Source organism: Columba livia, chromosome W, assembly GCF_036013475.1.
Source record: "Columba livia isolate bColLiv1 breed racing homer chromosome W, bColLiv1.pat.W.v2, whole genome shotgun sequence".
Lineage (NCBI taxonomy): Eukaryota > Metazoa > Chordata > Aves > Columbiformes > Columbidae > Columba > Columba livia.
This window is the reverse complement of record NC_088641.1, coordinates 10,912,042-10,938,377: the sequence shown is the minus strand read 5'-3', so window position 1 is coordinate 10,938,377 and position 26,336 is coordinate 10,912,042. Positions and strand designations below refer to the sequence as shown.

Sequence of the window (26,336 nt, the reverse complement as noted above, 5' to 3'; positions counted from 1 at the left end):
AAGGTAAATGATCAAATGCAAGCCATGGGTGTGTTACAGCCTGGATTACCATCACCTGTAATGTTACCAGAAAATTGGCATATTCTAATTGTAGATTTAAAGGATTGTTTCTTTACCATTCCTTTACATGAACAAGATACACAGCGTTTTGCATTTACACTGCCTTCTGTAAACAAAGCGGAACCAGCTAATAGGTATGAGTGGGTAGTGCTACCGCAAGGTATGAAAAATTCTCCTACACTGTGCCAAATGTATGTTGCATGGGCACTTCAACCTACTCGTGCATCATGGAAACAAACAATTATTTATCATTATATGGATGATATTCTGTTCTGTCAACAAGCTGAGTTCACAGAAAGTTCCACAGTCCAAATTACGATCAAACTCAAAGAAAAGGGATTGGTCATAGCTCCAGAGAAAGTTCAAAGGTCTGCACCTTGGAAATACCTTGGTTGGTCCATTTGTGATGCACAGATTCGTCCACAAAAAATCGAATTACATACTGATTTACAGACATTAAATGATGTCCAAAAATTGTTAGGGGACATACAATGGATTAGAAATTGCGTAGGCATTACTAACAATGATATAGCACCTCTTACTTCACTTCTAAAAGGAGGTGATCCAGCTAAGAAAATAAGCTTACAGTCCGTGCATCTCAAATGTCTTTCTGATATTATACAAAAGGTACAGACAAATCGGTCTAGCCGAAGACTTTCTGATCGACCAATTTCCCTTCTTATTAGCAATCTAGAACATCCATGTGCAATCATCTGCCAGTGGCAAAACAAAGACGGGGAATTCCCTATAGATCTTGCTACAGATTCTTCCTTTTGTGCCACTGTCAGATTGAAAACAGAAAATGATTTACGATTATTAGAATGGGTTTTTCTTAGTGTCCAACCAAAATTCAGCATTCAAACAAGACCAGAAGCAGTTGGAGAATTCATTCGAAAAGGAAGATCTCGAATAATAGAAATTAGCGGTCAGGAACCAGATGACATCAGTATTCCGATAAATGGAGCCGATTTAGAATGGTGGCTGAGAAATTCGGTGCCTATTCAGAATGCATTATTAGGATTTATAGGCAAGGTACATTCACGACAACCAAAAGGGAAGCTATGGCAATTCCTTAGAACAAATCAGTGGTTAGAGAGAAGCAAAGTAAAAGCAAAACCTGTTGAAGGGCTTACAGCATATACAGATGCAGGAAAACGAAGACACCAGGCAGCATGTGTCTGGCAAGAGAATAGTCAGTGGAAACAGCATTTAATTGAAGGTTCAAAAGAGGATTCATTGCAGATGTTAGAGCTCACGGCAGTAATATGGGCCTTAAATAATTGGCTGAAATCTGCTTTAAATGTTGTCACAGATTCTTTGTATGTAGCAGGTGTAATACCCAGAATGGAAAATGCTCTGCTAAGACAATCGAATAATCCTCGATTAGGAAAATTGTTTGTACAGTTGAGAGCTATTTTAAATCAAAGAAAAGAACTCTGCTGTGTGATTCACATTCGTAGTCATCAATGGAATCTTGGTCTAGGTGAAGGAAATCAAATTGCAGATAGTTTAGTAAGTTCAGTACAGCACATGCCTCCAACAGATAAATTCCAACAAGCGAGACAAAGTCATGAGAGCTTTCATCAAAATGCCAGAGGTCTGCAAAGACAAATCGATTTAACTTTAAATGAAGCAAGAAGCATTGTACAGGCATGTCCTCAGTGTGGAGGCCAGATGTTAGGTATAGGAATCGGTGTCAATCCTCGAGGTTTAAAAGCCTTAGAAGTATGGCAAATGGATGTGACACATGTGCCAGAATTCGGAAGACTTAAATATGTGCATGTCACAATTGATACTTTTTCAAAAATGATATGGGCTACTGCTTTACCAGGGGAAAAAGCACAACATGTATGTAAACATCTCACAGCTTGCTTTGCTGTAATGGGTGTCCCAGAAAAGATTAAGACAGATAAATACAAGTCAGAGCAGGGGCAAGGGGAGGAGTTCATTGCAATGTTAAAACCCTATAACCTGGTCCAAAGAAACCAAGGGTAGAGATTGTAATGGAAATACCTTTAAACTGTTGTAATCTGAGATTTGAGTCGCATGTTATAGGAAGTACAATAGCAAGAACCACCTGAACCAATGGAGGACAAACCTCACAAGAGGCAGTGCAAGTGCAGCAGTGACCTGTGGAGAGTTTTTGGGCCATATGCTGTGAACAAGCCAGGGCTTGGGGTGGCTGTGGTGCACTAGGACCATACGGAAGTAAACAGAAGCTGGTCTGCCCTCGACCCAGGCCATCGTCGCTGCGCATGAATAGCATGTGGACAGTGCCCTGCAGCTAATCACCATCGTGGTGGGGGGAAGAGTGACTGCAAGTGTAACCAATCGTAGCCTGTGCTTGCCGCATGGCCTTTCGGTATAGAGTATATAAGGGTTGGAAAAACGTGGTCTGGCGGACATTGATATTCAGCGTTGTTAAGAGTTCATTAAAGGGTACTGATGTTAAATTCATATTGAATTAGACTCATTACTCTCGCCGGCCCGCCCGTCGTGCCCAATCCGAGCTCACTGAACCATCAAGGCAAAGAGATACTCTAGTAGATCATTTTGTGTCACAAAATAAAGATTAAAACCAAATCCATCTATGGGAAAATGTTAGCAACTACTACAAATGTACTTCCTCCTCCATATAAACTCACAAGTGTTCACTGCCACAACCAGCAACACAGTAACTAGAAAGCAATGATAATAATCCAAAGTGCAAAGGCCCATTTCCTGCCAAACAGGATCCTTGTCCCACAACTAAAATACATTCCAAAAAGGAAAAGCAGATAACATGCAAAAATGGGCAACTAAAAGGTTCCAAGACAAGGAGATGGCGCAGGGCCCCCTAAATCAGAATGAAAGTGTTCAATTTATTACTCTACACAGATAACACCTGCAGAAATGAGGTATCCTCTCACTTTTATGCTAGTAGAGTTAGATCTAATAATGAGCTTTAATAATGAAGTCCTCAAAGTAGCTTCTGATTAACAGCTAGAACAGGGACAATAACCTTTAACTAAAGCTTACAAGTCAGAACAAAACCCCCTTTTTCATCAAACTGTGGCTCAAATGAAATATTACAAGTTTTAGTATTTCTGGCATGACATTAGGAGCCAAATTAATCAGATACTCTCCTGACAACTGCTTGTCACAAAAGGCTCCTTCTAGCATGTAAGCCAAATCTAACTGGGCCACCACAATGCCATTCCTCAATACGTTAAGTTCATTTTATGCCAGAAATCACACTGTGTTAATCATCAGGCAAAGTACTCCAAATCATTGCCTTATGACTGCCATGGAATAAATCACTAGACAAAAGCTGAAACAACAGTAGGAAAACGGTTGTTACTGTTACATGCAGACCTGCTTCCTCAGTATCAGCAACCCTACTCATATGAAGAAAAGCCTTTTACCACCAGAACACGTTTTATTGCCTTAACAGAGTTCCTGTTGGCACATAGCCCTCTCCATCACCATGGTTATTTCTCGCGGAAGAATCCAAGGGGTGCCGTTGATAATATGGGAGAGCAACCCCAAAAACTCCCGTATGGTGTATTCTTGATCTGTGGAGATACAGCCTGGCCAGGAATTCCTTCTAATGCTGTTGGAGGAACGTGTAGTTTGGGACGATTAACTCTCTTAACACCCAATGTACCTATGATAATAGATCACAAGACGGGAAAAACACTTTTTGCATGTATATGAGTCAAAATGTGATGATAATGTAGATTTTTGGGGATCAGGGTTAAGGGTTTTAGGATCTCTTGTACCTGGTGTTGGCATAGCTAAAGCTTTAAATACTTTAGAAAAATTAGGATGCTGGTTAGCTAAGCCAACTAACAGAACTTCTAAGGCTTTAAGTGGACTTTTGTTAGATGTAGATTCTGTAAGACATGCTACACTGCAGAATAGAGCCACAATAGACTTTTTGTTATTAGCTCAAGGACATGGGTGTGAAGATTTTGATGGGATTCCTTAAATAAATTGTTCAGTGGCTGGGGGTTTTCAGGATGGTTGTTATCAGTAGTGAAAACGGGACTGATTGTCTTGATGATTGTTGTGGTTGTGTTACTAATGTTGCCATGCATGATTTCTCTGCTGCAAAGGGCCCTGCAGCGGACAATGAAGGCAATTTTCTTAGCACAAAAACAAAAAGGGGGAATTGTGGGGACTACGGTGGGTCCGTGGATACCCTCACGGAGGGCATGGGAACAGAAATTAGCCTTGAAGATATTAAGGCTTGTCCGTGAGAAACATGGGAATAAAGGAGTATCCAGAGATATTAAGGTGTACCTGTGAGAGAGAAGGGAGTAGAAGAGTAACATTGATGATAGCAAAATCAGCCAATGAGATGTTACTGCTGTAACTTGTAACTGCTGTAACCAGTAGTGAAGAGACACATGAACTGGTAAAACTGTATAAAAATGCACTTGTGGCAATAAATGGCATCTACTACTTTCATCCTGGAAGAACTTGGCCTATGTCATTTGTCCGTCTCAACCGCGACACCTGTCCCTGCATATGACAACCCCAAAATTCACACCATGTGTCTGAGGATGTTGTCCGATTCCTTCTTGAATACTGTCAGGCTTGGGGCCATGACACCTCCCTGGGGAGCCTGTTCCAGTGCTGCACTACCCTCTGGGTGAAGAAGCTTTTCCTAATGTCCAACCTGAAGCTCCCCTGGTACACCTTCCTGGCATTCCCTCAGGTTCTGTCATTGGTCACCAGTGAGAAGAGATCAGCGTCTACCCTTCCTCCTCCCCTTGTGAGGAAACTGTAGTCCACGATGAGGTCTCCCCTCAGTCTTCTCCAGGCTGAACAGACACAATGACCTCAGCTGCTCCTCATACATACATCAGTACTGGTAAAGTACCTTCTGAACATAAGATAGAGTAGTTCAGTTTTCCCTCTTCATTGCTACCTCTTAACAATAGCAATGACCTCCTGCTTTGCACACCTTGGCAGTTAAGGAATACATGGAAGAGGCTGTTCATCAGCAACCAGCAAATGTTCCTGATTATCATTACTTTACTTGAGTCCTCTCTTAACTTTTCGCTCCATTTATCTGACTGGGTACTGTACAAGGCACATGCTTACTGAAGACACTCTGATACAAGATAACAGTCAACCAGAACATCACATCAAAACCAAATATTTTATTTATTTTTTTTTAAATGAAAGTGGTAAAACACTGGAACAGGTTGCTCAGAGAGGTTGTAGATGCCACATGCCTGGAAACATTCAAAGGCCAGGCTGGACAGGGCTCTGAGCAACCTGATCTGGTTGAAGATGTCACTGCTCATTGTAGGGGCGTTGGACTAGAGGAACTTTGAAGGCCTCTTCCAACCCAAACCATTCTATGATTCTGTGAACATAATTCTACGAGGATAAGGACCAACAATTCTACTACAAGAAGTGCCTGAAAAAACAAACCACCACAAAACAAACAACAGCAGCAACAACAAAATGAACAAAACAAACAAACAAAAAAACAACACGACAAAAAAAAAATCACCCCAAACAAACAAACAAGCAAAACCAATCAAACAAAAACACACAAATAGAATTGTTGCACTGTAAATTTGGGAAGATTTACTTCACTCAGTCTGAAAATAAGATGCATCTTTAAAGCAGACTGAGGGAGAACAGCAAGGTCACTGATAATTGGAACTAAGCCACAAGCCACAGCATGACAGCTGTTCAACCTACACACAGAAAGGTCCTACAAACAGGAAGAACAATGCTACTTTGACCCCAAAGCATTAAAGCCCCAGGGACTCTGTAAGACTTATTCTGAAGAAATAATAACCATTGTAATAACTAGACTTTCAGAACTGACAGCGATTTTTCCTTACATAAACCAATACAGCTGGAGCAGTTCATGAAGGACTGTATCCTGTGGAATGGACCTATGTTGGAGCAGGGAAAAAGGGCTAGGAGGAAGGAACAGCAGAGAGGAACTTTTATGAACTGACTGCAACCCCTCATTCCCCCTACATCACTCGGAATAGAGGGAGAAAGTAGAAGAGTCTGGAATAAAGGAGTGAAGTTGAGCCTGGCAAGAAGGTGGGGAGGGGGGGAAAGGCATTTTTAGTTTTGTTTTTGTTTCTCACCATCCCAATCTTTTTTTATTTATTTATTATTTTTTTTTTTTTTTTTTAATTGACAAGCAATTAGCTTTCTTCCAATTGAGTCTGTTTTGCCTGTGACTATAACTGGTAAACTATCTCCCTGTTCTTATCTCGACCCACAAGCTTTTCCATATTACTTTCTTCCCCTGTCTTGCTGAGGATGGGGAGAACAGCTGGGTGGGCATCTGGCAGACAGCCAAGGTCAACCCACTACACCTCCCCATATTTAAAGTAACCAGAAAAGGCTACCAAAGTAATACCAAAAAGGTTTGTAGAAGCTTGCTCTACACCCAAACAAATCATCCAAAACAGGACCCTAGCAGTTAAACAAACTGCATTGAGTTACACAGTACTAAGAAGCAGCAAGCATGCCAGTGAAGAATCACAGAATGTTAGGGATTGGAAGGGACCTCAAAAGATCATCTAGGCCAATCCCCCTGCCGGAGCAGGAACATTTAGATGAGGCTACACAGGAAGGCATCCAGGCGGGTTTGGAATGTCTCCAGAGGAGGAGACTCCATAACCTCCCTGGGCAGCCTGTTCCAGTGCTCTGTCACCCTCACTGGGAATAAGTTTCTTCGCATATTTAAGAGGAACCTCCTGTGTTCCAGTTTGTACCCATTGCCCCTTGTCTTACCATTGGTTGTCACCGAGAAGAGCCTGGCTCCATCCTCGTGACACTCACGCTTTACATTTTTATAAACATAAATGAGGTCACCCCTCAGTCTCCTCTTCTCCAATCTAAAGAGACCCAGCTCCCTCAGCCTTTCCTCATAAGGGAGATGTTTCACTCCCTTAATCATCTCGGTTGCCCTGTGCTGGACTCTCTCCAGCAGTTCCCTGTCCTTCTTCAACTGAGAGGCCCAGAACTGGACACAATATTCCAGGTGTGGTCTCACCAGGGCAGAGTAGAGGAGGAGGAGAACCTCTCTCAACCTACTAACCACCCCCTTTCTATTACACCCCAGGATGCCATTGGCCTTCCAGGCCACAAGGGCACAGTGCTGGCTCATGGTCATCCTGCTGTCCACCAGGACCCCCAGGTCCCTTTCCCCTACACTGCTCTCCAACAGGTCGTTCCCCAACTTATACTGGAACCTGGGGTTGTTCCTACCCAGATGCAAGACTCTACACTTGCTCTTGTTATATTTCATTAAATTTTTCTCTGCCCAACTCTCCAGCCCATCCAGGTCTCGCTGGATGGCAGCACGGCCTTCTGGCATGTCAGCTACTCCTCCCACTTTGGTGTCATCAGCAAACTTGCTGATAGTACACTCTATTCCCTCATCCAAGTCGTTGATGAATATATTGAATTGTACCGGTCCCAGTACCGACCCTCCAGGGACTCCACTGGATACAGGCCTCGAACTGGACTCTGTCCCATTGACCACAACTCTCTGGCTTCTTTCCTTCAGCCAGATGACAGTCCACCTCACTACCCGATCATCCAGACCACAGTCCCACCGTGAGGATACTGTGGAAAATGGTGTCAAATGCTTTACTGAAATCAAGATAGACCACATCCACTGCTTTGCCATCATCTGTCCACTTGGTTATGTCCTCATAAAAGGCTATGAGGTTGGTTAAGCATGACTTCCCCTTGGTGAAGCCATGTTGACTGCCCCTAATGACTCTCTTATCCTTGATATGACTTGAGATGGCACCAAGGATAAGTTGTTCCATCACTCTTCCAGGGATGGAGGTGAGGCTGACCGGTCTATAGTTACCCAGGTCCTCCTTCTTGCCCATTCTGAAGACTGAAGTGGCATTTGGTTTCCTCCAGTCCTCAGGTACCTCTCCCGTTTCCCAAGACTTGGCAAAGATGATGGAGAGTGGCCTAGCAATGACCTCAGCCAGCTCCCTCAGAACCCGTGGGTGCATCCCATCAGGACCCATGGATTTATGGATGTCCAGATTGCCTAAGTGCTCCCTAACCCAGTCCTCGTCAACTAAGGCAGACTCCTCCATTGTCCTACCTTCCTCTGGGGCCTCAGGGGTACAGGGCTCCTCAGAACAGCCTCCGGCAGTGTAAAAAGAGACAAAGAAGGCATTCAGTAACTCTGCCTTCTCTGTATCTTCTGTCACCAGGGCACCCACCTCGTTCATCAGTGGGCCTACATTGCCTCTAGTGTTAGTTTTATCTGCCATGTATTGGAAAAAGTTCTTCCTTTTGTCCTTGACCCTGTTCGCCAGGTTTAATACTAAGGAGGCCTTAGCTTTCCTAGTTGCCTCCCTACACCCTCTGACAATAGTCTTATATTCTTCCCAAGTGGCCAGCCCCTCCTTGCACGATCCGTAAACTCTCCTCTTTCACTTAAGTTCGTCTAGCAGTTCCTTGTTTAGTCAAGCAGGTCTCCTGGCTCCCTTCCTTGACTTCCTACGTGTCAGGATGCTCTGATCTTGTGCCCGGTAGAAGCAGTCCCTGAACACTAACCAACTATCTTGGGCCCCTTTACCTTCAAGTAGCCTTCCCCATGGGATTTCCCCCAGCAATTGCCTGAACAGGCCAAAGTTTGCCCTGCTGAAGTCCAGGGTTGCAATTCTGTTTGCTATTCCGTTCCTGCCACACAAGATCCTGAACTCCACCATCTCATGGTCACTGCAACCAAGGCAGCCCTCAACCTTTACTGCTTCAACCAGACCCTCCTTGTAAGTGAGGATGAGGTCTGGCAGTGCACCTCTCCTAGTTGGCTCCTCCATCATTCGCATCAGAAAGTTATTGTCAAGGCACTGGAGGAACCTCCTAGACTGTGGCTGGCTGGCTGAGTAGTCCTTCCAGCAAACATCAGGAAAGTTAAAGTCCCCCACCACAACCAGGGCCTGTGACTGTGAGGCTGCTCTCAGCTGCCTGTAGAAGGCCTCATCAACTTCCTCACCCTGATCTGGTGGCCTGTAATAGACACCCACAACAGTATTGCCCCTGCCAGCCTACCTCTGAAATTTTCACCCATAGACTCTCAACTCACTCCTCATCTGTGCCTGGACAATACTCAATACATTGTAGTTGCTCTCTCACGTAAAGAGGAACTCCACCACCACGCCGGGCTGGCCTGTCTTTCCTGAAAAGGACATAGCCATCCATGACCACATTCCAGTCATGTGAGCTGTCCCACCAACTGAAAACTATACTACACATTATGTAATCCTTACACTGCACATTAACACAACTGACTTGTATATAAAGTCTGAGTAACTGAAAATAAGATGGACAGTATTTTAATGTTTTATTATGCTTGAGAATATTTCTTCTTCAGAAAGTGCAATTGCTTTGTTGATCTAGGTGCCCATGTTAAAAGACTAAACTGCATTTTTAATTTAATGCCAAAGAACTAGGATAAAACTATTCTGCAGCATGTAACTAGTCTCCCACATACCCAACTCTAACAGGCACACTGAATATTTTTACTCTTATATGAAATATGAGATACCGCTGTTTAAATATCACACTGAAATATGGTTTAATTGGTTACCATCAAGACGATGTCGGTTGCAAATCTCTCTTAAAATGATACAATAGCATCCTATCAGTAACAAGAACAGGACCAGCAATTAGGTCTTCAATCTTATTTTTCAAGGGAGATAGCTTCAAGACTTAAAAGAGATTATTAGTTTCATTTCAGTATTGTTTCAATAAGGGACATCTACTCATTTTACAACAGACATGAGAAATGGGAAGATTATTTTGAACAGAGTTGATAGATCTGATGATTTTATCAACAGTCACAAAGGAACTGTATACAGATAGCACCCACAGTTAAATTCTATAGCCATGTTTGAAAACAAATCAGAATCAATTATTAAAACAAGAATCAAGCAATATAATCTATCATCTCGCACCTTCAATATCTCATACGATACCTACCTATTCAGCATCTTACTCAGAATATTATCTGCAACACACACTGTTAATATTATAGATAAAACCAGTAGCTATGACATAAGTGAGGAAACCCATAACAAGGTCTCAACCTACATGTAGGACAGTCGTGCCATTTAACATCAAAATTACTCATCATATTTGCTTGGTACAGAGCCAAAAGACAAGTGAGCTAACCATCATCTCATTAATTTAATTGAACGTCAAGTTTCAGGAATGTAAAGGGTAACCTACAACATGGATGGAATAAGACTAAGTTAACAATATTCGGGCAAGATTTTTTAACACTTATTTTACTCACAAGCATACGCATCTACAAGTTTCAGTTCACTTTCTTTACAGGCAGCATTACTCCACATCTGTGGCTTCAGAGTGATAACTAACCACACTGCTTCCTAAAACAAAGCTATTACTGGGTTAAGAAAAATAAAGTTTTTGATACGCATGCTGACAATAATTAAGTCTGCAAACGCTGACAGACCTGACAGGAGACTCATTCAGAAAAGTAGTGAGCCACAAAAACAAAAAAAAATGCTAGAAATATGCTATGACTTGCTACAATATGATTTTTTAAATATACTTGTTTTCAGAACAGTTTGGGTTTAGTGCTCAATATGCAAATCAGCTATCTTGCATGGATCTTTTATTACCACTTAAAAACCTGCTAAAACAAAATTAGTGTGGAGAAAACCACAAATATGAATAATATCTCTAGAATACTTCAAGGTATATTCTGACTGTGGTCAAGTCTGGACTAGAATTCAATTACAAAACTACAACAAGCAAGAAAGTTAAACCAAGAATATTACAAGTTACAACAAAATACAGCAAGTTAGACATCTAAATTACAACCAACTAGGCCAGTTACATCTGTCATGCCTTTCTTCCTTCAAATGCTAAGATATGTTTAATTGCCTTCAGATGTGATTCGTTCTGAATGAGAATACAGGTTACAACCTCAACCTGGGGGAAAAATACAAACAAACAAACAAACAAAAAACAAAAAAAAAAAAAAAAAAAAACCCACAAAAAAACAACACACCACACACACAAGCCTGTTAAGCCTCATTTTGGACAACTTCAGAAGCTTCTAGAATCAAATGCTTAAATCCCAACAGCAAGAAAATATACTTTCAGTCCACAGGCTTAAAGACAATTGTCCAGACCTAACTATTTAGAACTTTCTGGTTTGCAGAAGAGAATGAGCCTTCACAATGCTGAAGACATTATAAAAAAAAAAAAAAAAAAAAAAAAAAAAAAAAATCTACTTTGCTTGAAGACTTTGAAGACTACATTGTTTGTTCCTGACCTACGATCTGATAGGCAGTTATGAAAATCAATTGCCAAGGTGAAACTACAGATAAAACTAAACAGTCTTTTGATTAGCTACATCATGACAGGTATTATCTTAGAGAATGACATCTCAGAAATTATTAGCTTTGTTATGAGGTGACAAGAATTATCTACTCTACTACTGTTTCAGCTCCTCCTCAAGAGAGACCAACACATATTGGATGCTGCTGGAAAAAAGAAAATAAAAAACAAAAGTGGAACTAGGCCAAACACAATAGTGATTTATAAGAAGTTGAGGCCAGCTTTTCTTGACTGCAAGACACAGGATCAATGTATTAGTGAATACAGAAAACACTTGGTCTATCTCAAATGTTCAATAAACCTTTTGTAATCTAAGAATAGTATACAAGGACATGTACAAGCACACTATTCTGTGCTGTCTAAAATCTGCCCCCAACTTGATGAACTTCTACTTTTAGAGCAGCTGCAGACTGTTTCAAGAATTTATGGATATGTACTAAGGAAGACAACTTTGTTATGGAAGTTTTTTTTCCAAACATTTAAATTCCATGGTAGTTTTCCCAGTGATCTCTACACAAGCTTTAACAGAGCTTTGACTGGTTTCAACTCAGTTTCAAGATGCAAGATTATTATCTTGAGTTGCTTCTAGGGATTTTTTTCCCCTATTCTAATCAATAAAGAGTGCTGTGTGACACTACCATTTAGTTGCCTTGTTATGAGAAAATGGATAGTCAATAGAAACAAAAGATTGCTCTTTACAGTTGGTAAAGTGACAAATCCCTATTGACAGTTTTAATAAGGCAAAATTCAGCTATTACTTGACCACTACTACCATTTCATATATTTCTTTCCCGTTCGTCACTTTTTCAGGTAGCAATTCATAACAAGACAATATGGGTTTATAAATATTGTAACAAAGTATAAATTCCTAATTTACATATAATAAGCCTCTTCAGATAACATAAGTTACAAGAAGCTGAAACACATACAAAAACCTCCTCAGTCCATATATAACCAAAAATACTATAGTAAAAGCAACTGTAATTTTGTTCGTGTCACAACTTAACATAATTAAAATACTAAAAACCTGTGTACAAACACTGTGTAATTAACTATCAGCTGTAAAAGCAGTTTTATTGACAAAAGATGCATCTATATAGTGCTGAGTGCTACCTTCTGGAATTTTCAAAAAGAAAATAATTTTATCTTTAGTTGTAATGAACAGATTTTCCTATTAAACAGCAGCTTTTAATGTTTTAATTTTAACAGTTCTGAAACAGTCTTAACAAGCATCAATACCTATAGATATCAAACAAGTACATTAAGATACCTATTTGAATAAACTGCTATATAAGAAAACATTAATTCAATCACTCACTAGCAGGTAGGGCAGCAATCCCTCCCCACCTGCCACCAAGAAATACTTTACACTTCAAAGACATAAAAGTGTTCTATATTCACAGAAAAATGTTTTGGTGAACCTTTAGCAGTCTTTGTTAGTATTTTAAATCAAGTATTCCCTTCTCCTCCACTCTCATCTTTCTGTAGAATAGAATTTATTAAGAATTCTGTTCTTCAAATGCAACAAACCATTTTGATTGCCACGAATCAGCAGGGCTAGATTTTATACAGAAATCAACACCTACTTAAAAATTGAACATCTTGCACCCAGATACAATTTACGTGTCTTATTTTTAAAAAATGAAGGTTTGATAGCCAAAATGCTCCTCAAGTATCAAATTATCTACTAAAATTAAACATGTGTCTGAAAACTATATTCTGGCACTAGTCATTTTTCTTGATTCTGAGGGTACTAATACTCAAGAAGCAACCATAATTAACAGTTCCTCAAGACCATCACCACAAGGGGATATGCCTACTTAAGAGAAAGTAAATAAATTGTCAACTTCTGTTAAGTCAGTTGCACCCAGTGTTACTCTGCAAACATACCTGGTTTGGTCTCCATTTTCAGCAATACTTTTTCCTCTCTCGAAATGCTCATTTCTGTCATTTGCTGCGTTACAGGCAAAGCGGCAACAGGCACATTTCTGTTTACATACAGTGAAATGGGTAATTACATTAGTTTTGAATTCATAATAAGAGTTTAAACTGTCAAAATCCATCAAAAGACTACCCGATCAGTTATTATTAATGTTCTTGACCTGTACTTCTACAAGCTCTCTTCCCTAGAAGAAACTAGGCAATCTGTAGCAAGTATTTCCCCAAATAAACCATAAATGTCCTTGTAAATGCAGCAGTCCAACACCAAACACTAGTTCTCATTTATAAAGACTCACTGTCAGGTGCACTGCCTCTTTTTCCTCTGCAGAAAACTCACTGTAATAGCACAAGGTTACTGCAATGTTACTTTAACTTGCTGTACACTCACAGTTAATTAAAACCTCAAAATAACACCTTCATCTGGTGAAGGGCCTAGAGCAGGTACGTCAAACTCATTTTCACCGGAGGCCACATCAGTCTCGCCTTCAAAGGGCCGAATGTAATGTAGGAGTAGTTACACTTATACAGTCCTAAAATTACATTTGGCCCTTTGAAGGTGAGGTTGATGTGGTCCCCGGTGAAAATGAGTTTGACACCCCTGCTCTAGAGAACAAGTATTATGAGGAACAGGTGAAGGAACTGTGGTTGTTTAGTCTAGAGAACAGGAGGCTGAGGGGAGACCTTATCGCTCTCTACAACTACCTGAAAGGAGGTTGGAGCAAGGCGGGGGGGGGGTGTCAGTCTCTTCTCCCAAGAATTGACAGGACAAGAGGAAATGGCCTCAAGTTGTGCCAGGGGAGGTTTAGATTGGATATTAGGAATAATTTCTTCACTGAAAGGGTTGTCAGGCATTGGAATAGACTGCCCAAGTGCAGTGGTTTAGTCACCATCCCTGGAGATGTTTAAAAGACTGTGCAGATATGGCACTTAGGGACATGGTTTAGTGGTGGATTTAGTAGTATTAGGTTTACGGTTGGACTCAATGATGTTAAGGGTCTTTTCCAACTTATATGATTCTGTAATCTTACCTTGATGTTTCAGATGTGCTACTAGCAGTACCTTCACAGTTGTTTAAGCTAGTGTCTGCTCTCTGTACAGATGCAGAGACTGAGGTAGGACTGTTTGAACCACTAGCTGTCCCTATGTAACAGAAATTTGAGAAGTTAATTATAAACCAAGTATAGAATAAATGTTAGTCAAGTAGTTTGGCATACAGTTATTAACCATTTCCAATCATTCCTCATTCTACAGCATCTTCTTTATTAAAGACAGACTATACAGTTAATGATCAAAATACAGGGATTGTGTAAGAACACACTTATAGCAGAGGGTAAGTAGAAATACAAATTAAGGCTCAACACCAAGTGGACAAGAATATAGTTCACAAAAATGCATTTTTATTTTTACTGTGATTATTCCCTCTGATATTCATAGCTTTAGTACGCGGCTATTAGAAGATGTCCTGAAATACATTCTGTAATTCCTCTCATCACCTACACATTATATTTTCAAGCAAAAAAAAAACCAACAAACAAACAAACACACACACAAAAAAAAAACCACACACCACACACCCCACACAACACACCTAAACAAAAAACCAAAAAAAACAAACAAAAAACCCCAAGAAACAAAAACAAAACAAAAACAAACAACCAAAAACAACAAAAAAAACAAACAAAAAAACACACCACAACAACAAAACCACAACAAGAAAAAAAACCAACACACACACACACCACAACAGACTCAAACATTTACCCATTGGGCTGATTCTACCACTATTCTGCTGTCGCTGAAGATGCTCTTTGTAACAAACAGAACACATCCCATTTGTCCTAGGATTTCCATAAAATCCACATCCTGTACTACACAGCATGGGCCCTGGGGTCTGGTTTGTCTCCTGAGCCATTTCAGTGCTGTAAATAAAACCAAGAACTGCATTAGGAACAGGCATTTCACCAAAATGTATTACAGGGATAGAGAATTAAAGTAGGTCTGCTTACCTTGCCATTTTTAAAGATGGCTATATGGCCGTTAATATATAATTTAATACTTCAATTGTATTGATAAGTAACATCATTATGAACCTCTAAGAGAAGTAAAAAGCATTATAGTGTATTGTGTTGGCCTTGGCTGGCCACCAAGTGCCTACCAAGCCACTCTGTCATTCCCACTCCTCAACTGGACGGGGGAGAGAAAAATATAACTAAAGGCTCACGGGTTGAGATAAGGACAGGAAGAGATCATTCATCAATTACTATCATGGGCAAAACAGACTCTACTCAGTGAAATTAATTTAATTTATTGCCAATCAAATTAGAGTAGGCTAATGAGAAAAACTAAATCTTAAAAACACCTTCCCCTCACTCCTCCCTTTTGCCCAGGATTAACTTAACTCCAGAGTTCTCTACATTCTTCCCCCGAGTGGTACAGGGGGATAGGGAATGGGAGTTACAGTCAATGCATCCCACGTTGTCTCTACTGCTTCTTCCTCCTCAGAGGGAGGACTCCTCACACTCTTCTGCTCCAGCATGGGGTCCTTCCCATGGGAGATAGTCCTCCATGAACTTCTCCAACATGACTCCTTCCAACAGGCTGCAGTTCTTCACAAAGTGATACAGTGCAGGTCCTTTCCACAGGGTGCAGTCCTTCAAGAACAGACTGCTCCAGTGTGGGTCCCCCACATGGTCACAAGTCCTGTCAGCAAACCTGCTCCATTGCGGGCTTCTCTCTCCATATGTCTACAGATCCTGCCAGGAGCCTGCTCCAGCGCAGGCTCTCCACAGGCTGCAGGTAGATATCTGCTCCACCGTGGACCTCCATGGGCTGCCGGGGGACAACCTGCCTCACCATGGGCTGCAGGGGAATCTCTGCTTGGCACCTGGAGCACTTCCTCCCCCTCCTTCTTCACTGACCTCCGTGTCTGCAGAGTTGTTTGTCTCACAGATTATCACTCCTCTCTTCCAGCTGCTGTTGCACAGCAGTTCCCCCCCACACACACACTTTCCTTTTAAAATATGTTACCACAGGAGGCGCTGCCACCATCACTGATTGGCTCAGCCTTGTCCGGCAGCAGGTCCATCTTGGAGCCAGCTGGCATTGGCTCTATCAGACATAGGGGAAGCTTCTAGCAACTTCTCACAGAAGCCACCCCTGTGGCCCCTCTGCTACCAAAACCTTGCCACGCAAACCCAATACACATAGTAACACTGAGAAGTAATATACTTGTCAGACACTGAGCTGTGTGTGCAGGTTACAACCAAACTTGTCTTCCAAAAATTTAGATTTAGTGGAAGCACTGCTATGGCACTTGGAAACATTTTAGTGAAAACTCTAGATTACTGCCTTCCTCTTTAAGGACAGCCACAATAAGGGATATTTGTCTGCTAATGCTCATGAGAACTCAAACATACCAAATGCTAATTAACTCTAGTGTATAAAGAAGTACTTTTTATATCTTAAAAAAAAGCCACACTACAAGCTGTAACCATACATCTCAGTGTGATAACTGTAACTGACAGCAGCATTTGTCTAGTTAATCTAAACTTCTGGGTTCAAAGTAAATCAATAGCAGGAGAAAATAATAAAATTAGTCTGCTTGCCTGCTGGTGGTCACAGGACATCGATTTATACCTTTGCTTCAGTACTACAAAGCAAACTCGCACTTATTCTGATATACCTCTCAACAAATTGCAGTTTTACAGCCATACACCAGTCAACGTATGCAACAGAAAAATTAAGACCTAACAAACAAAACAAAATCTCATCTTCATTGTAGCTCTATGTTATTATAATACAAATAGAGACTGTACTTCTGCCCTTAATATGCAGGTATGCTCAAAGTGATATCCAAAGTGCTATCACATGCACTACCACCATCCATCTCAATTGACTTGCTCCACTTTCAAATTAACATGTTTCACCACTTACTAAATTTAGCTTTAGGTATTAATGCTGGTATTCACATATTACAAATGAGTCTTCATGGCTTCTTTGTCAGCACAGTCATTCACTATTTGAAATATATGCCCCTAATTGAAAGATCAAGTTGTTATCCAATGCTTAAGAAATAGTGATTTTTCACACTCCAGGTATCACCTGACTAGGTTATAATACACTTTCTGGAATTTAGTCTACTAACAAGGACACTAAAATATGCCATTTAATCTTTTGAACTAACAGTGAAAGTGAAGTTTTCAGAAGAGACAGATTACAGATTTCTCCAGTTCTTCCCTATGAACTTTTCTACTATGATCAGTGACTAGTTAAAGCCTTAAAAATTCAGTTCTGTTTCCCTAGAAAACTAGCTAATACCATCACATATCTGCTTTCCCAAACTTTTCTCAGACACTTGGGTCCTATGGGTGAGCACATTAGCTTCTGCCCATCACAAGGCTGCAGTGTGACAGGCTAAGCTAAAGGCTCAGACACAAAACCTTGTCAACAGGGGCTTCTGAAATCAGCTTCTATTTGTATCTCTGAAGGCTACCAACTCCAACAACCCACAGAACTTGAAGTGGCTGAGCATACATCCACTGTAAGAGGAAGATATGAAATTCAATTAGCATGACTACAGCTTCTATTCTAGAGGAAAAGGGAGTGCATATACTTAAATCAAGAAAATGCAGTATCATGAGGTAATCATCTCAAACAGACATTTTAATCTCTATTTCAGAGCAAGAACAGAAAACAACTGGCTATGATCAGAGACCTAAGAGATGATTACTCTCTCACTACCTTACAAGAACATTCTCCAACCTTTTGGTTGGATGGTTACAACCAAACCTTCACAAAAAATATAAAGATCTCTCCTATTCCCAAAAGGAACGTCTCATCATCTCAGATATGTCCTTGTTTAAGCCTGAACTCCCAACATAAAAAGGAGCTATTTTATTCAGCATGTTAACCCAAAGAGTAACTTACATCATTGACCTTCAGAGTTACTGGCAGATTTATCCAGCTACACTAAAAGGGGAACAAAAATATTATTATTAAAGTTAACAAAATCTCATAACTAAGACATCTTTTTAGTTTCAAAATACAACTAAGCCGAGACATAGCTAACTTTAATAATGACAGATATTTAGATTATTTGAACGATCAATATAACTAAGCTCTTTCTTGTACACAGAGTGCTCTTCCAACAAAATACAACTGAATCCTAACACTTTTGCACTGTGTGAAGTGCATAATAAATGCACTTAAAAGTTATCGTAATGCTTAATTTAACAAAGGGAATACAAATACAAACTAATTTTAAATCAATAATAAAACCTTGGAATCGAGTCAGCGATAGGGCTAAACTGGCTAGTTAAATAAATATTTACCTGAATATCTTCAGTTACATAATGGACCACAAATAAAAACCACAAACCCGAACAGCAAGGATGCTTCAGGTTTACATCTCTCTAACAGTGTACTAGATGAAGCAAAAAGACGAAGTAAATGCGAAGAACACAGATCAAAATCGGGCATTTCCCAACGACAATTAAATCCAGCTCAATGAGTCAGACAAAAGTGAAGCCACCGCCAAGTGCTCAAAGCGTGGCACGTTTCAGTCTCCTTCTTCCCCGCCCCCCCCCCCCCCCCCCCCCCGCACCGAGGACACAGGAACACAAAAGACCCGGAGGCTGCCAGGCTAAGGAGGAAAAAAAAAAAAAAAGTTAGGAGGCAGTACCAAGCCCGGGGCACTCCCCGCCGCGGCCTCTCACAAACCCCTGAATCATGTTGGGGGCCAGCTGCCGCGCGGCTCCTCTCAGCCCCCACCGCCCCCCTCCCAGAGAGGACTAAGGAAGGCTCATTGTCTCGCTCCTTTTGTCTGTCCCACTAACAACAGCCCAGGGTCTTCCTCCACGGCACCCGCTGCGTCAGAGAGTGAGAGGTTGAAGACCATGGAGGGGAGACGACGGATGCCCTCGCCTCACGGAAAGCAGCAGAAACGCCGCGGGGAACCCCAAGCGCGGCCCCCCGCCCCCCTCCTCCCCGCACACCTCCACCGCGCTAACTGTTCTCAGAAACCGAGACCGCATTCCCTCTAGCCGTCCCTCAGCGCCCACGTACCTGCTCCTGGGGATGGGAAGAAAGGGGGGGGGCGGGGGGGAGGGGGGCTGCAGGTGGCTCCGGACTGTTTCTGGGAGAGGGAACGGCAAGAGGATGTGGGACACTAAGCTGGCGGCGCCGCCACCGCTTCCCTTCTGCGGCAGCAGCACGGAACGAGACGTGCGACGCGCAAGAAAAGGACGAAAGGAAGGCGCAAGAAAGAGAAAGAATTGAGGAAAGAGAGACCCGAACCCGCCGGTCCGCTCGCGTCAGCTCCGCCTCCTCCTGGCTGCTGCCGAGGCCTACACACTCACGCGCTCCCACGCGGAGGCTGCTCGGGAGGGGGAAGAGAGGACGAGGTACACGCGAAGTGGCTCACGGTACCGCCGCCATCGCCTGCAGAGTCATCAACCTTCCCCCTCCTCGAGACTGGGGAACTATACAGGAACAGACAGAGACTCTGCACGTAGTCAGAGAACATCGTCTACTCTCCGGGGGGAGCGAGGAAGCGGAAGGAGCCGTGTCCAGAGCAGTGACAACTGACTCGTGCGGCTTCACCCCGCCCACAGGAATTGGACGGGGCTACGCGCAAGAAGATAGAGGAAACAAAACCTACCCCATCTACTTGCTCTAATAACAGATACCTCCGCCCCTAATTAACGTTTCCGTTTAAACTTGCACGTGCAGAGGTGTCACAGGTGAATTATAAGAAGTCATCGTTGTGGGGTTAACTAAAAGGGTTTTATTAATGATTAAACGATAATCAAATGATTAATCGATGATTGAATTAAAATTAAATGGTAATCAAATGGTGATTAAGCAATAATTGAAAGGTAATTAAAGTGTTTGACAATTATTTAAATTATGATTTAAACAATAATTTAGACAGTGTTTAGATGATGATTTAGCAGTCAAAGACTACTACTTACTACACTTCTAATAATTAAGCAATAGCTATATATATAAATGTCACTAGCATACAATATGTTTTCCAGACAATTGCGACAGGAAGGGATTTGTTGTATATGGGATAAAAATCTCTTTGTTCTGTGGTCTACCTGAAGGTTTGCTGTCCTGCTCACAGACTTTGTTGGTTGTGACCACAAATAAACATAGGGTGAACTTGAAATCCAAACCTTGGCTTGCATTCAGATTTGGAAATATGTGGGTCACTGAACCTCAAGATTAAATATTTATGTATTTTTGCATGTCCAAACTTTAGATCAGACTTTGTGTCTATTGGATGTTGATAAAACTATGCGTTCAGAAGATGTAACACTAGTCTAGATAAGTAAGAGACGGAAAGGTTACATCACTGTGGAGAGAGGGAGTTAGAAGGATGTGCAAGCCTGGAGAGCATGGGAAGAGGAAAAAAAATCAAAGGAAAGAATAGAACTATTTCAGACTTCTTGCTCACTGCAGGGAGCAGCAGAGGGTAGCTTATAGTTTCAAACCACTGTTAGTAGATATAGGAGAATGATTACTTCATCATAGTAAATTAAAGGCAATTAAAATATTTGTAAGGTAGTATTTCTGAAAGATAAATATACCATGCTTACATGAATACATGTATTTTAGGAGTACAAGATCATCTGTAAAATTCAAACTGGACACAGTACTCCAGATGCAACCTCACCAGGGTAGAGCAGAGGGGGATTATAACCTCCCTTGACCTGGTGGTCACTTTTAATGCACCCCAGGACACCGTTGGACTTCTTGGCCAGAAGAGCACATTGTTGACTCATGGTCAACCTGTTGTCGACCAGAACTCCCAGGTCCTTCTCTGTAATGCTGCTTTCCAGCAGGTCCACCCCTAACCTGTACTGGTGCCTGGGGTTATTCCTCCCCAGGTGCAGGACCCTATACTTGTCCTTGTAGAATTTCATCAGGTTCTTCTCTGCCCGGTCCTCCAGCCTGTCCAGGTCTCGCTGGATGGCAACACAGCCTTCTGGTGTGTCAACCACTCCTCCCAGTTTGGTATCATCAGCAAACTTGCTGAGGGTGCACTCAGTCTCTTCCTTCAGATCATTGATGAACAGGTTGAACAGGACTGGACCTAACACTGACTCCTGGAGAACCCCACTAACTACAGGCCTCCAACCAGACTCTGAACCATTGATCACAGCCCTCTGAGCTCTGCCATCAAGCCAGTTCATGGTCCATCTCACCATGCATTCATCCAGCCTGCACTTGCTGAGCTTGCCTATGAGGATGTTGTAAGACACAGTTTCAAAAGCTTTGCTGAAGTCAAGGTAGACAACATCCACTGCTCTCCCTTCACCTACCCAGCCAGTCATACCATCATAGAAGGCTTTTCTTATAGTATGAAATCGTATTAGCTTTTTAAGAGATAAATATTTTACACTGTAGAGTGCATAAACATGGTTAAGTCAGCATAACTGAAAGGCCCCAGCTCACTGCAAGGAACAGAAGGACAGCCCTCACCTTGAAGATAAGGACCTTTTGCTTCTCATAATCTTAAAGCCATCCATGAAGAAGAAAGGATACCCCTGGACTACTGAGATAATGCCAGCATCCTAGCTCCTCCAAACACCTCTGTGAAAACCTCCCATTATCTTGCATCACAGGTAAGTAACTGTAGCAAGACTGACTCGAGGGATACCTAGATCAAGAAAGAAGCAGATGGATGATGACGCCATGGAATTATAGTTGCTTTTCAAAATAGTAGTGTGTGTGTGTTAAGTAGTGATTGACCAAATTATGTTGTACCTGAATGCTTGAAAGGTATAAGAACCATATTTTAAACTGCATTCAAGGTACCACAATTTGAATGGGACACCTCATGCGCACGAATAAATAATTACTCTTGCAATTCTATACTTTGTGTCCTAGCCTCTCTCCTCAATCGGCACAGGACAGTTGTGAAACTTTTGTGACAGTTTGGCAACCCAGGTGGAACTTAGCCGACTTGCCTAATCCAACGTGTCACTACTGCTTGGACCCCAATGATTTGCCCCGCTGGCCTGTGTGTGAGTTCACCTCAAGATACTTGAGCACAGAGGTACTGGAGTATGGATCTTGTTTGGTGGTCACGAGGTGTTTTTTTGTAATAATGGGAGGAGGACATAGTGAAGAAGTCACCGGTAGATGAATTGTTGCAACACTGGAAATCTATTGATGGGACAGCTGGGTTGACAAAAGCCCAAGCTATAGAACTACGTCAGGAAAATTAGAAGTGACTGCCTTTGGTGATGTGGACCAAATGTGGCCATGGTCTGATTCTTACTCTTACTCTATGGTGAAATTAATTATTCTAAATTAAATAGCTTGAGAGTTTTTTCTGCCTCTGTATTATGGTATCATTCTCCCTTATGTTAGTAAATAATAATTACTAATCACTTTTCTGTTCATGTTGCCTGTATTTCTGAGTTTAAAAATACAGGAACTTAGTGTGGAATTAATGCAGTGTAAGGATTACATAATGTGTAGTATAGTTTTCAGTTGGTGGGACAGCTCACATGACTGGAATGTGGTCATGGATGGCTATGTCCTTTTCAGGAAAGACAGGCCAGCCCGGCGTGGTGGTGGAGTTCCTCTTTACGTGAGAGAGCAACTACAATGTATTGAGTATTGTCCAGGCACAGATGAGGAGTGAGTTGAGAGTCTATGGGTGAAAATTTCAGAGGTAGGCTGGCAGGGGCAATACTGTTGTGGGTGTCTATTACAGGCCACCAGATCAGGGTGAGGAAGTTGATGAGGCCTTCTACAGGCAGCTGAGAGCAGCCTCACAGTCACAGGCCCTGGTTGTGGTGGGGGACTTTAACTTTCCTGATGTTTGCTGGAAGGACTACTCAGCCAGCCAGCCACAGTCTAGGAGGTTCCTCCAGTGCCTTGACAATAACTTTCTGATGCGAATGATGGAGGAGCCAACTAGGAGAGGTGCACTGCCAGACCTCATCCTCACTTACAAGGAGGGTCTGGTTGAAGCAGTAAAGGTTGAGGGCTGCCTTGGTTGCAGTGACCATGAGATGGTGGAGTTCAGGATCTTGTGTGGCAGGAACGGAATAGCAAACAGAATTGCAACCCTGGACTTCAGCAGGGCAAACTTTGGCCTGTTCAGGCAATTGCTGGGGGAAATCCCATGGGGAAGGCTACTTGAAGGTAAAGGGGCCCAAGATAGTTGGTTAGTGTTCAGGGACTGCTTCTACCGGGCACAAGATCAGAGCATCCTGACACGTAGGAAGTCAAGGAAGGGAGCCAGGAGACCTGCTTGACTAAACAAGGAACTGCTAGACGAACTTAAGTGAAAGAGGAGAGTTTACGGATCGTGCAAGGAGGGGCTGGCCACTTGGGAAGAATATAAGACTATTGTCAGAGGGTGTAGGGAGGCAACTAGGAAAGCTAAGGCCTCCTTAGTATTAAACCTGGCGAACAGGGTCAAGGACAAAAGGAAGAACTTTTTCCAATACATGGCAGATAAAACTAACACTAGAGGCAATGTAGGCCCACTGATGAACGAGGTGGGTGCCCTGGTGACAGAAGATACAGAGAAGGCAGAGTTACTGAATGCCTTCTTTGTCTCTTTTTACACTGCCGGAGGCTGTTCTGAGGAGCCCTGTACCCCTGAGGCCCCAGAGGAAGGTAGGACAATGGAGGAGTCTGCCTTAGTTGACGAGGACTGGGTTAGGGAGCACTTAGGCAATCTGGACATCCATAAATCCATGGGTCCTGATGGGATGCACCCACGGGTTCTGAGGGAGCTGGCTGAGGTCATTGCTAGGCCACTCTCCATCATCTTTGCCAAGTCTTGGGAAACGGGAGAGGTACCTGAGGACTGGAGGAAACCAAATGCCACTTCAGTCTTCAGAATGGGCAAGAAGGAGGACCTGGGTAACTATAGACCGGTCAGCCTCACCTCCATCCCTGGAAGAGTGATGGAACAACTTATCCTTGGTGCCATCTCAAGTCATATCAAGGATAAGAGAGTCATTAGGGGCAGTCAACATGGCTTCACCAAGGGGAAGTCATGCTTAACCAACCTCATAGCCTTTTATGAGGACATAACCAAGTGGACAGATGATGGCAAAGCAGTGGATGTGGTCTATCTTGATTTCAGTAAAGCATTTGACACCATTTTCCACAGTATCCTCACGGTGGGACTGTGGTCTGGATGATCGGGTAGTGAGGTGGACTGTCATCTGGCTGAAGGAAAGAAGCCAGAGAGTTGTGGTCAATGGGACAGAGTCCAGTTCGAGGCCTGTATCCAGTGGAGTCCCTGGAGGGTCGGTACTGGGACCGGTACAATTCAATATATTCATCAACGACTTGGATGAGGGAATAGAGTGTACTATCAGCAAGTTTGCTGATGACACCAAAGTGGGAGGAGTAGCTGACATGCCAGAAGGCCGTGCTGCCATCCAGCGAGACCTGGATGGGCTGGAGAGTTGGGCAGAGAAAAATTTAATGAAATATAACAAGAGCAAGTGTAGAGTCTTGCATCTGGGTAGGAACAACCCCAGGTTCCAGTATAAGTTGGGGAACGACCTGTTGGAGAGCAGTGTAGGGGAAAGGGACCTGGGGGTCCTGGTGGACAGCAGGATGACCATGAGCCAGCACTGTGCCCTTGTGGCCTGGAAGGCCAATGGCATCCTGGGGTGTAATAGAAAGGGGGTGGTTAGTAGGTTGAGAGAGGTTCTCCTCCTCCTCTACTCTGCCCTGGTGAGACCACACCTGGAATATTGTGTCCAGTTCTGGGCCTCTCAGTTGAAGAAGGACAGGGAACTGCTGGAGAGAGTCCAGCACAGGGCAACCGAGATGATTAAGGGAGTGAAACATCTCCCTTATGAGGAAAGGCTGAGGGAGCTGGGTCTCTTTAGATTGGAGAAGAGGAGACTGAGGGGTGACCTCATTTATGTTTATAAAAATGTAAAGCGTGAGTGTCACGAGGATGGAGCCAGGCTCTTCTCGGTGACAACCAATGGTAAGACAAGGGGCAATGGGTACAAACTGGAACACAGGAGGTTCCTCTTAAATATGCGAAGAAACTTATTCCCAGTGAGGGTGACAGAGCACTGGAACAGGCTGCCCAGGGAGGTTATGGAGTCTCCTCCTCTGGAGACATTCCAAACCCGCCTGGATGCCTTCCTGTGTAGCCTCATCTAAATGTTCCTGCTCCGGCAGGGGGATTGGCCTAGATGATCTTTTGAGGTCCCTTCCAATCCCTAACATTCTGTGATTCTTCACTGGCATGCTTGCTGCTTCTTAGTACTGTGTAACTCAATGCAGTTTGTTTAACTGCTAGGGTCCTGTTTTGGATGATTTGTTTGGGTGTAGAGCAAGCTTCTACAAACCTTTTTGGTATTACTTTGGTAGCCTTTTCTGGTTACTTTAAATATGGGGAGGTGTAGTGGGTTGACCTTGGCTGTCTGCCAGATGCCCACCCAGCTGTTCTCCCCATCCTCAGCAAGACAGGGGAAGAAAGTAATATGGAAAAGCTTGTGGGTCGAGATAAGAACAGGGAGATAGTTTACCAGTTATAGTCACAGGCAAAACAGACTCAATTGGAAGAAAGCTAATTGCTTGTCAATTAAAAAAAAAAAAAAAAAATAATAAATAAATAAAAAAAGATTGGGATGGTGAGAAACAAAAACAAAACTAAAAATGCCTTTCCCCCCCTCCCCACCTTCTTGCCAGGCTCAACTTCACTCCTTTATTCCAGACTCTTCTACTTTCTCCCTCTATTCCGAGTGATGTAGGGGGAATGAGGGGTTGCAGTCAGTTCATAAAAGTTCCTCTCTGCTGTTCCTTCCTCCTAGCCCTTTTTCCCTGCTCCAACATAGGTCCATTCCACAGGATACAGTCCTTCATGAACTGCTCCAGCTGTATTGGTTTATGTAAGGAAAAATCGCTGTCAGTTCTGAAAGTCTAGTTATTACAATGGTTATTATTTCTTCAGA

General features: G+C 42.6%; 1 protein-coding gene across 13 annotated transcripts in view; it reads right to left on the bottom strand.

Annotated features, from left to right (window-relative positions):
* LOC135577116 (AN1-type zinc finger protein 5-like) overlaps positions 1–19,986 on the bottom strand; it is a 28,826-nt gene extending 8,840 nt beyond the window's left edge. The window contains exons 1-6 of one of the 13 annotated variants that reach the window (XM_065044836.1): positions 19,441–19,986; positions 18,708–18,799; positions 18,304–18,345; positions 15,139–15,296; positions 14,406–14,517; positions 13,327–13,424 (exon numbers count right to left, since the gene is read on the bottom strand). In XM_065044836.1, coding sequence (XP_064900908.1) covers positions 13,327–13,424; positions 14,406–14,517; positions 15,139–15,296; positions 18,304–18,308 — 373 coding nt within the window. In that variant the 5' untranslated portion in view covers positions 18,309–18,345; positions 18,708–18,799; positions 19,441–19,986. Of the gene's footprint in view, positions 1–13,326; positions 13,425–14,405; positions 14,518–15,138; positions 17,767–18,303; positions 18,531–18,707; positions 19,019–19,440 lie in introns of those variants that run through there. The other 12 variants (XM_065044838.1, XM_065044840.1, XM_065044842.1 and 9 more) reach the window with 12 other exon arrangements.
* Between the last annotated feature and the right edge of the window lie 6,350 nt (positions 19,987–26,336).